At 36.5% G+C, this 12675-nt stretch overlaps 1 protein-coding gene across 4 annotated transcripts in view; it reads right to left on the reverse strand.

Moving 5' to 3' along the window:
* Positions 1-12675, reverse strand: part of ALS2 (alsin Rho guanine nucleotide exchange factor ALS2) — a gene marked incomplete at its 3' end in the record, with an annotated part of 86707 nt that overhangs the window by 26848 nt on the left and 47184 nt on the right. For all 4 annotated transcript variants that reach the window (XM_079924319.1, XM_079924318.1, XM_079924316.1 and 1 more), the window contains exons 13-17: positions 8452-8614; positions 4425-4556; positions 3893-4021; positions 3453-3523; positions 2988-3054 (exon numbers count right to left, since the gene is read on the reverse strand). In XM_079924319.1, coding sequence (XP_079780445.1) covers positions 2988-3054; positions 3453-3523; positions 3893-4021; positions 4425-4556; positions 8452-8614 — 562 coding nt within the window. The remainder of the gene's footprint in view (positions 1-2987; positions 3055-3452; positions 3524-3892; positions 4022-4424; positions 4557-8451; positions 8615-12675) is intronic.

Genomic DNA, 12675 nt, shown 5'->3' on the forward strand with positions numbered 1-12675 from the left:
CAAGCAACTTTATGCCTGTAAAATGGACAACATGGAAGAAATGGACAAATTCTTAGAAAGGTATAGCCTTCCAAGACTGAACAAGGAAGAAACAGAAAATATGAACAGACCAATCACAAGTAATGAAATTGAAACTGTGATTAAAAATCTTTCAACAAACAAAAGTCCAGGGCCAGATGGCTTCACAGGTGAATTCTATCAAACATTTAGAGAAGACCTAAAACCCATCCTTCTCAAACTCTTACAAAAAATTGTAGAGGAAGGAACACTTCCAAACTCATTCTACAAGGCCACCATCACCCTGATACCAAAACCAGACAAAGATATTACAAAAAAAGAAAATTACAGATGAATATCACTGATGAATATAGATGCAAAAATCCTCAACAAAATACTAGCAGACAGAATCCAATAACACGTTAAAAGGACCACACACCATGATCAAGTGGGATTTATCCCAGGGTGCAAGGATTCTTCAATGTATGCAAACCAATCAATGTGATACACCATATTAACATATTGAAGAATAAAAACCATATGATCATCTCAATAGATGCCGAAAAAGCTTTTGACAAAATTCAACACGCATTTATGATAAAAACTATCCAGAAAGTGGGCAAGGAGGGAACCTACCTCAACATAATAAAGGCCATATAAGACAAACTCACAGCAAACATCATTCTCAATGCTGAAAACCTGAAAGCATTTCCTCTAAGATCAGGAAGAAGACAAGGATGTCCACTCTCACCACTCTTATTCAGCATAGTTTTGGAAGTCCTAGCCACAGCAGAGAAGAAAAAGAAATAAAAGGAATATAAATTGGAAAAAGAAGAAGTAAAACTGTCACTGTTTACAGATGACATGATACCATACATAGAGAATCCTGAAGATGTCACCAGAAAACTACTAGAGCTAATCAATGACTCTGGTAAAGTGGCAGGATACAAAATTAAGCACAGAAATCTTTTGTATTCCTATACACTAACAACGAAAGATCAGAAAGAGAAATTAAGGCAACAATCCCATTCACCACTGCAACAAAAAGAATGAAATACCTAGGAATAAACCTACCTAAGGAGGTAAAAGACCTGTACTCAGAAAACTATAAGACATTGATGAAAGAAATCAAAGATGACACAAACAGATGGAGAGATATACCATGGTCTTGGATTGGAAGAATCAATACTGTGAAAATGACTGTACTACCCAAAGCAATCTACAGATTCAATGCAATCCCGATCAAATTACCAATGGCATTTTTTATAGAATTAGAACAAAAAAATTTTAAATTTGTATGGAGACCCAAAAGACCTGGAATAGCCAAAGCAATCTTGAGAAAGAAAAATGGAGTTGGAGGAATCAGGCTCCCCGACTTCAAATTATGCTACAGAGCTACAGTAATCAAGACAAAATGGTACTTGCACAAAAACAGAAATATAGATCAATGGAACAGGATAGAAAGCCCAGAGATAAACCCACACACCTATGGTCAACTAATCTATGACAAAGGAGGCAAGGACATACAACAGGGAAAAGACAGTCTCTTCAATAAGTGGTGCTGGGAAAACTGGACAGCTACATGCCAAGGAATGAACTTAGAACACTCCCTAACACCATACACAAAACTAAACTCTAAATGGATTAAAGACCTAAGCGTAAGACCAGACACTATAAAACTCTTAGAGGAAAACATAGGAAGAACACTCTTTAACATAAATCACAGCAAGATCTTTTTTGACCCACCTCCTAGAGTAATGGAAATAAAAACAAAAATAAACAAATGGGACCAATGAAACTTAAAAGCTTTTGCACAGCAAAGGAAACTATAAACAAGACGAAAAGACAACCCTCAGAATGGGAGAAAATATTTGCAAATGAATCAATGGACAAAGGATTCATCTCCAAAATAGAAATGCAAATCAAAACTACAATGAGGTATCACCTCACACCAGTTAGAATGGGCATCATCAGAAAATCTACAAACAAATGCTGGAGAGGGAACCCTCTTGCACTGTTGCTGGGAATGTAAATTGATACAGCCACTATGGAGAACAGTATGGAGGTTGCTTACAAAACTAAAAATAGAATTACTGTATGACCCAGCAATCACACTACTGGGCATATACCCAGAGAAAACCATAATTCAAAAAGACACATGGGGGGCTTCCCTGGTGGCGCAGTGGTTGGGAGTCCGCCTGCCGATGCAGGGGACGCGGGTTTGTGCCCCGGTCGGGGAGGATCCCGCATGCCGCGGAGCGGCTGGGCCCGTGGGCCGTGGCCGCTGGGCCTGTGCGTCCGGAGCCTGTGCTCCTCAACGGGAGAGGCCGCGGCTGTGAGGGGCCCACGTACCGCAAAAAAAAAAAAAAAAAAGACACACGCACCCCAATGTTCATTGCAGCACTATTTACAATAGCCAGTACTTGGAAGCAACGTAAATGCCCATCGACAGACGAGTGGATAAAGAAGATTTGGTACATATATACAATGGAACATTACTCAGCCATAAAAAGGAAAGTAATTGGGTCATTTGTAGAGATGCGGATGGACTCAGACCATCATACAGAGTGAAATAAGTCAGAAAGAGAAAAACAAATATCATATATAAATGCGTATATGTGGAATCTAGAAAAATGGTACAGATGAACCGGTTTGCAAGGCAGAAATAGAGACACAGATGTAGAGAACAAACGTATGGACACCAAGGGGGGAAAGTGGTGGTGGTGGTGTGAGGAATTGGGAGACTTGGACTGATACGTATACACCAATATGTATAAAATAGATAACTAATAAGAACCTGCTGTATAATAAAATAAAATAAAATAAAGAACAGCAACAACAAAATTCTACAGTCTTGGTTTAATGAAGATTTATCAGACATCATTATGGATCATTAGGCAAGCAAGAACAGTTTTTATTCCTTTCTTACCACCATAAGAGACAGAAAGAGCCAGGCCAAAGATGGAAGGAAAATACCATGATGGACTAACCTTTTCCTGGGGCGTTGATGAAATGAGAGTGAACTGCTCCTCGGGTGTAGTTATCTTTAGGCCATTCCTAAAACGTTCACAAGGATAAAGATCAGTAAGTATGACAACCTGTCATTACAACATCCATCCTCAAATATGAAAAGCAACTTGTTTATTTCAAAGGGATCAGAAGTCAATTAAATTTAAATATATTCAATGTTCTGGGTGTGGTTTCCACGGTGGGAAAAGGACACAGTTATTTCTCTGGGTTAAACTATGGGGATGAGAACAATGGAGAAGCCCTTCCACCACTTGTCATGATTTGTCATGCTCTTCACAGCAGGGCACTTACTACCTACGTACTGGGAGAGTAAGCCTTCTTGTGCAGAATGGGGAGGCCTCCTGAGCCTTCCCATTTTATTCATGTCTAAGGAAACAAACTGGCTAAGTAACAGAGGAAGGGAATGAGGTTGGGGGGACACTTACACACCACCAGCTTCTTCAGAAAGTGGCTCTGCCCACAGTGTGGCCAAAGGGAAAACATGGTGTGTGGAGAACTGAAACAAAGAACATGGAGACACATGTGAGAAAGCCCATGTGGGCCCTGGGGTCCCTGCTGCAGAACCCCTTTCAAATGGTTAAGTCCACCTCAGTCACATAGTCCCCATAACATAACTAACCCCAATGGTCTCGCCATGTCTGCTGCAAGGACCCCTTCAGATGGTTGACACTCATTTTCAAGTTAGAAACTAAAAAAACTCCCTGAAATCTGGCCGGTACCACAAAAGCAAGCTAAACAGTCTCTTTTACTCAAGAGTTTCAGTAAAATCACAATAGTTTGTAAAATAAACTGATACTATGATTAATTAAATACTCATAGTACTGCACCTTCCAGGGCCTCTTTTAAGGTTAGGAATCCAGCATACCTGGGCATGGACTAGGGCATCATTAAAGAGAATGAACCAATTCACAGAAAACCTCCCAGCATGCTGCAGAGACAGGGCCCGGTTACTGCTCTCACACAGCAGTCGACGCTCTGGCTTCCTCAAGGAATCCTGGTATTAAAAACAAATACAAAATTGAAGTATCAAAATTATTTTCTGCAAAGAGAAGATGAAAACGATACAAATGACATTAAGGAGAATTTGTTGGTCACAGCTTAGCTTGGTGTTAAACCTAAATTCAGACGGGATCCAAATATTTCACAGAATCAGTGCTCAAAGGAAAATAAAAAGATAGGAACAAACAAAAGAGGGAGAGACATATTCAGAGAGGATTCCTAGCCAGGAGGGAAGGTGTTGATATGTAAAGCCCCCACTGCTGTGGTCCTTAGTTGCCCTTAGAAAAGGGGTCATTAAAGCATTATTACCATAAATAAGTGAGAAACCGAGAAAATTATGGCAGCTGTTACGGATAAGCCTGCTGTTTGCCGGGATATCAACAATTGGCACGGTTTACCGTCATTTTTCCAGGAAAGGTCTTCCAGAAACCCAGTGTGTATTCTGCTTCCTTCCTTTTCCTGCCGAGATGGAGAGCAAGAGACTCATAACAAGAACTGGAATCCTGCAGTTTCTGGTATTCTGGAGATGTCTAGAGGCCAATAATTAAGGAGGGAAAAAAGAATATAAAACAATTGTCCAGAATTTGTAGACTCAGTGTGGTTTAGATATGTAGTAATAATTTAGGGAGGGAAGCCAGCCTAAGAACAGATATGGTACACTAAAGGGAGCTGAGGAAAAAGAAGACTGGTTCCAGAAAATCCTACCACATACAGGTACTATGAAATAGGGGAAGAACTCAAGGGGAAAAGAAATATACACTGACAGTTATCAGTGAGGAGAGCAGCAGAGAACTCAGGATAGGCCAGGAATTCTCAGGGGTTTTGGTCTCAGGATCTCTCTGTTTCGCTTTTGTGGGTTATTATCTCCTGATATTTACCATATCAGAGAATAAAGTTTAAAAAACTTTATATCTTTATTAACTCACTTCAAATACAATAACATTTTTAATGAAAAATAACTAAAATTTCCAAAACAAAAAAATGTTTCATGAGGAAAGTGGCATTGTTCTACATCTTTTCCAATCTCTTTATTATCTGACTTAAAAGATGATGGCTGGATTTTCATATCTGCCACTGCATTTAATCTGTTAAGATTCTTTATTTGAAATAAATGAAGAAAATCTTGCTTTTTAAAGATATTTAGTCGGAAAAGGGAGGAGGATTTTAATAGCCATTTCATATAATTGTGGATATTCTCCTTTGAAACTATACCAAAACTTGTTAAGTGGTAGTTTCTTAAAGAGTAGCTAAAATGTGGAATCTGAAACTACATCAAACTCTTTGTATCCTGTTACATTAAAATTCTCTGGTCTATCCTACATTTTGAATAGATTTTTTTTTTAAAACCTATGCATGATTTTATAACGTGTGAATTGGACATTTGAAAAATACTGGTTCAGTGAATTATGCAGATCTTCCAAATGTTGATACATTTTATTGTATCAAAAAGCACATTAAATCGTCACCAATCTCATCAGAAAGTCTTTAAATATTGGAAAAATGCCAAGCTTGTAGTGATACACACGTTTTCCACATTTTAATTTTTGCTTAAAAATTCAGATTTTATCATTGGCAACAAATACTGTCAGTTGTTCTCCTTGAAGTGACAGGTTCATTTAACCCCCTTTTTTGAGAAAGTATCTGTCAAATACCCAAGTCTGAATAACCACAGTTTATCTGTCAATTGTTCTTTCAAGTTAAAAAAAAAAAAAAAGTGCTGCTTCAGCAGCACATATACTAAAATTGGAACGATAAGCAGAAGATTAGCATGGCCCTTGAGCAAGGATGACGTGCAAATTCGTGAAGCATTCCACATTTAAAAGAAAAAGGCAGCTTTCAACTCAAACAATCTCAATCTTGTGCTTTTCCTTGAAAAACATTCATACTTTGGGATGCAGCAGAGCTGCTTTCTGTGTACTCCCCATTTCATCATGCAGAATATTAAAAAGATGTTGTATTTCTGTGTGTGGTGATAAATTTAACTAGACTTACTGTGGTCATTTCATAATATGTACATATATTGAATCACTATGTTGTATACCTGAAACTAATAAAATGTTATATGTCAATTATATCTCTCTTTTTTTTTTTTAAAGATGTATACTCAGTGGTTGATGTTAAAAAGAATAATTTTTACTGCTTTACCAAGAATGTTTTTTAAGTGAAATTGGCAATTTTTTGTTTGTTTATTTTGTTTTTTAACTGCAAGTACATGCCAGCAAAGAACACAATGACTGAGTATAGTTTGGTGCCACTGCCTTGATTCATGCTAAGGAGCCAGCAGTTTGACCCATCTTTATCTCTGCACCATCAGTGCAAACGACAACACAGTGCAATCAGCAAATGTCTCAGTACTGTCCTGAAAACAGTTTGATCCTGCCATCTCCTGAAAGGGTCTCTAGAACCCCCAGGTGTCTGTGTCTTTGAGAATCAACCACGGGATAGGGTATAATTGCAGTGTCTTGTGGAGAGTGAGGAGAAGGTAAGATGAAAAGATGATTCCTCACATTCGTAATTACTTTACATTCCACAGTTCTCAGTCATTCATATCCATTTTTTCCATTCATTTAAGGAACATTTAATGGTATCTACTACATATGGAATATTCTGTTGAATGCTAGGGATAAAAAAATAAGTAAGGCACAGTCTTTGTCTTCTGGGAGCTTATAACTAGGCAGAGAAGACAGAAAAACATATAACATACCAGAATAATACATTGGTTTTGTTAATAGGTTATTGGAAGAGACAATATAGTAAAATAGTCAAAGGAAGAGACTCTGGAGCCAGAATGCTCTGATATGAATTCTAGCTCTACCAACTCTCAGCTATGCCTCAATTCTCTCATCTGAAAAAGGGGGATGATAGTAATAATATCTATTTCACAGGGTCGATGTGGGGATTAAATGAATATATATAACATGCTTAGAACAGTACATGGCACATGGAGTGCATTTAGTAAATATTAGGTATTATTTTTATTTAAATAATTTTATACACATATAATGTCTCAGCTATACCTTACACTTACTAAATAACAATTCGCAGTGATGGAACATAGCCACGTGTTTTGAAAAATACAGACGATTTTGATCCCCAACCCTGGCTGAGGATCACCGACATAATGTGATAAGAAAATAATGGGGACAAAAAGTACTAGCAAAACACAGAGAAGGGAATAAGAGATGGGCAGGGAAAGGAGTGGAGTATGGTCAGAGAGGGCTTCATTTTCATGAGAAAAAGATTTTTGACTCAAGCCTTGAAGGTTTCCCATAATGAGGATAGAGGAAATATAAAGCATATGAGAACTATATCCAGGGAATCTGAACTAACATGTAGGACACAGGGTAGACTATAAGGCTAGAAACAAAAGAGAGTATCAGACTGTGAAGGGCCTTTAATTCCAAACTAAAAGAGCATGGATTTTTTACACAGAATTAGGACTCTTCAGACTGAAAATAGTACAGTATCAGACTCTGAACAATTCCAAGCTGATCTAGCTGATTTTTGATTAATTAAGGACATACTGAGTGAAATCTGTATCTCATTGGGATATTTGTGTAGCTCAAACCTTCATAGCTGAAATTAGATCAGTTTGGGGTAACACTGAAACCAGACAAAAGAACAGACCCACAAGACCACAGTAGGATCAAACGTAGAAAGGCCACATCAATTCCTAGATCACTCTGGAGACAATATCTGTCCAGAGAAGGAGATAGATTCCAAGATTTGAAAAATCCTGAACTATAAGAAACACTAGAATCATTATGGTTTCTCTAGAGTCCTTCAGAATGGAAACAAAATAAAACAACACGTTTCAGTACAATTTCAAAGGTGACTGCCTTAGGACCAGCTTTAACATATACCCATATCCTAGAGCACTGCTAATTTTCTAGGACTCCACCTAACTAATTTAATACAGAAAGTGAACTCATTAACATTTGAGAAAATCCTGTAACACTGTGATTTCTCATAGCATATGCCAAGGTGACCCAAATACCTGGCATAAGTCTATCATGAGTCCAGGCTAGGTGCTGATGCCACTGCCGTACAAGTGTGAGTCATTATATAGGAAGCCAGGGTTTTAAACAGTTCTGTGTAATTGTACTCAGTATGTACTCAAACTTGGACAACTATTGAATGAGTAGCACAACTGGGTCTCAACTTTAGACTTTCATAAAATGAATAAAATTAATCTTGTTAAGGTCCTGAGAGGAAACTGAATCTACAGCAAAGAACACTAGATATACCTACAGTCATACTTTCTGCTTTCATTTCCCTGAAGAAAAATAAATTTAGACACATTATAAATATTAAATTAGTGTAGTTCCAGATCTTGGGGTAGCATAATTCAAACAAACAAACAAACAAACAAACTATGATCCTTGACTTCCCAAGTGTCCAAAGGAGGTATACATGAGAGCTTACCACTTCAAAACAAGTAGCAAGCTTTAGCAAAACTTTGGCATAATTATGAAGTCGTCTGATTGGCAAGAAAAACAAGGTATTCAATATTTCCATCAATTGGGTGTTTTCATCATTCACTTCTGATAAGTCTTGCAATAGTTCCTGGTTTTTATTTAGGAAATCACTGAAGGTAGAGAAAAACAGGGGTTCAGTTAATCATTTTGGTACTGATGACATGCATGATATTGAGTAGACATATTTCACTTGATACTACCTTTTTCAAAATGTACATTTTTAGGTGCTATGAAAGAAAGTACCAGAAGATTAATACAATGAAATAAACCAGATGTAATTAAAAGAATTTCCCTGCCTATAAAATGGGATTTGGGGGTATAAAAAGTAGCAAATGGTAGCAATAGTAACTCTGTAATAGAGATGGTTAATCACAGGCTTGTGCCTGAAGTTCTAGGAAATGAATCATACATCCTACAGTTTCAGGGAATAATTGGAGACCAGCTGACACATTTACCTATTAATTTCCAAGCCAGAAGTTACAGCAATAAATGGCAACACTAACTGCTCTAATTAGTTGTGCTACACAGAAATACTGGAGGAAAAAACAAAGCTCTTTGCTCTAACAGAATTGGCGTGGAATATTAAAATACTTCTAATTTCTTTTTTTTTTTAAATTGTTTATCATCTAATAAGAGTTTATTACAGGACAGTAACAAAAAGCTGTAGATACCAATACTACAATTAAGAGGAAACAGTAAAGCAAATTACATGTGCAGATTTTAATGTTGACATTGTCAAAAGCATTCAAACTGAAGCCAACATTTAGTTTTTATATTCAATTATATATAAGTTCATAATTAAAATTTTACTGCAAATTTTAAGGCTGATTAGTAACCCATTGAGACTATGCTCACCAGACTAAAACACTTAAAAGATCTGTAAAGTAGTAAGAGTCGGTGGAACAGAGTAATACTCATTATCTGCCACTTAATGAACAATAATTCTGTGCCAGGTACCACCCTGACTGCTTTACAAGCACTACACTACAATTCTCAGCTACAAGGCTTCAAACAAAACAATGTCACACAAGACTATAAAGCAAAAATGAATAATTTTATAATCCCTTAGAGAACTATGGAATAAAGAGATGTTTAACCCAGAAATTATAAAATATTATCTTAGAAAGATGGAAAAATATGTAATAATTTCCAGGAACCCATAAGTTCAACGGCACAAAGTGGACTGTTTTATAATGCAATTAAGAGAGCGTGCCCCGAGGAACATGGCCCAGATTTTTGTTTATATTGGCCTGTTGGATGTTCCTACTTCGTCCACCACATCCTATTGCTGAGATCAGCTGGGGAAACTTATTTAACCCTACAGAAGTATTCTGCTTTGACCTGCTCCTGAGAGATGGAGGTGGTACATGGTGAACACATACTCCCTCTGACCACATTTCTTCTGGACGCCCAGTACTAGACCAGAAATGTTCCAACACTTGTAAATCCCTATTACCTTTCTGGACTCACTCAAGTTCTTGCCTGTAGACTTTCCCAAAAGGGGCCCTAGTACGCTCTCAGAAAACCTGAACTACTCTGTTTAGCTTATCTTCTCTTGGGAGCTTTGAATCCAATAGTGGCAATATTGCTCTTTCCTTACATGGCTAAGTTTGCACTTGTTACTCAAAAAATAAATATATTAAAGGTAAAAACCACCCAAGTGTCCATTGACAGATGAATGGATAGTCAAAATGTGGTATATACATACAATGGAATATTATTCAGACATATAATGAAATGAAATTTTGATATATGCTACCACATGGATGGACCTTGAAAACATTATACTTAGGGAAGTAAGCCATATACAGAAGGACAACTACTATGATTCCACTTATATGGTACCTAGAGCAGGCAAATTCATAGAGAAAGGGAGTAGAGGTTACTTACCAGGGGCTGGGGTGGGGGGAGTCTCTGTTTAATGGGTACAGAATTTTTATTGGGGATGATAAGTTTTGTGTAGAGACAGTGGCTTACACAACATCTGAATGTGCTTGATGCCACAGAACCATACACTTAGGAATGGTTAAAATGATAAATGCTATGTATATTTTACCACAATATTAAAAATATATATATCTGATGATCAAACCACCAGGCTAGCCTGAGGTGAATGGCTAAGTGATAAACCAGCTAAGTGATGAAAGCTTAGGCAGATTCACTAACTGCCCATGGGCTCAATAGCTATACTCTAGAGATTCTCAAAGTGTTCTCTTTTTAAATGAATACCTTAAAGTAACTTAAATTACTGATTTTGTAAATAGAAGTTAAAAAAATGTCATTACTGCCTTTAACTATGTAAAACCCTGGGGTTCATGAACCACTGTTTAGGAAATGCTGCCCAAATCCAAACTTAATATCTGCTTCCATAGCTCAGAGCCACCCAGAGTTCATTAATTGCTTTCCACTTGTCCAGGCTCTCGCAAGAGGCTTTCACGTATGTCATTTGCTTTAGCTGTCTAACAAGGAATCAGGTCAACCCTTGAGAACTCGACTCTGAAATACTAGAGGAAGGTTACATTACAGAAGGGCTAAAAAGTAAAAGAATAAAAAGCTGTGTCATAATATTAATATTAAGCAAAATAGCAAGATCAAGGATTTAAAAATTACTACATAAGTTTAAAATATAACACTCTTTAACCTGTCATTAAAAAAATAAAGGCCAAACCCCTATATTTTGGAAATGAATGAGCACGTGACATGAGTCAAATCATGATGGAAAGCAGAGAAATATTTAGAACTGAATGACTACAAAAACAAAATGGATCAAAACTTTTTACATACAGCTAAAGCAACACTTAGAGGGAAATTTATAGCCTTAGATGAGCACTTTAGAAAAATTAAAAGATTGAAAAATTAATGAACTAAATGCTAAATTCATGAAGTTGGAAGACATGAAGAGGTGAACATGAAGTAGAAGGAAATAAAAAACAGAAATTAGTGAAACAGAAAACAAAGAAAGGAAAGGATTAATTACAGCTTAATCTTTGAAAAGAGTAACAAAAAAGGGTAAACTGCTGACAAGACTGACCAAGATAAAAAGATAAAAGGCTCAAATAAATAATAATAGGGATGAAAAATAGGAGCTACAACAAATTATAGAGGTGAACACATCTTAAGACAATGATAAAAATATTATGCCAATAAATTTGAAACAATTTTCCAGAAAAGTATAAACAATTGAAGATGAAAAAAGAAATAAAGACTTGAACAGACCTATTCATTAAAAAAACAAATAGTAGCTTAAAAACTCCCTACAGTAAATGCTCCCTTGAAGACCATGCTTTTTAACAGATGATTTCTACCAAATCTTTAAAGTACAGATAATCCTCATCTGTACTTTGATAGAAAAAGAGAGGAAGCTCCCTAACTCATTTTATAATTACTAGTACAATCCTCTTACCAAAACTGGGCAAGTTCAGAAGAGAAAGAAAACATCATATTCACATAAATGCAAACATCTTAAATATTAGCAAATTGAATCCAGAAATGTATAAAAAATACATAAAGAGCACTGAATTTATCTTGGGAACGCAAGGATATTTAACATTTTTTAAAAATCAATTGCTCTTCAAGTTTTAGAAGGGAGCTGTTTAACCCTATAAATAATATTTACCAAAACCCTAAGGCAATCATGTTGAATGGTGAAATATTAAAAGCATTCCCTTTAAAACCAGAAATGAGACACAGTCATTACTATTCTTTCTATTAGGATATAAGATCAAAAGCAAACATGGCAAAACACTGACATCTGGGTTTAAACTTCAATCTTGGTTGTGAGTATATATTTGAAATGTTTACTATTAAAATATAACTGATTTTTTAAACCTGTCTTTCTTGCTAGGTCAACACTTGTTGAGAAACTACACAGTTCAGAATGGCTGGCTCATGCAAGGGGCTTTTATATTTATTACTTACCCAGAGACTAAATGCGAAAACTTTCCATTTGTGCAACACTTTGAACTTTTCTCTGTACTATCACATAAATATTTGTTCCTCACAACTGGGGAGAGAACATTCCCATTTTTCAGAGAAAAAAAGTTAGGCTCAATTTGGTGAGGAGAGCTGTCCAAAGGCTTGGGGATAATCAGTGGTAGCAGTAAAGAAGGACCCAGATCTTGTGGCTTTTTCAATACCATGCTATTTCCAATGATAATAAGGAGCTAATAAC

The sequence above is a fragment of the Stenella coeruleoalba genome (assembly GCF_951394435.1).
Source record: "Stenella coeruleoalba genome assembly, chromosome: 6".
Taxonomy (NCBI): domain Eukaryota; kingdom Metazoa; phylum Chordata; class Mammalia; order Artiodactyla; family Delphinidae; genus Stenella; species Stenella coeruleoalba.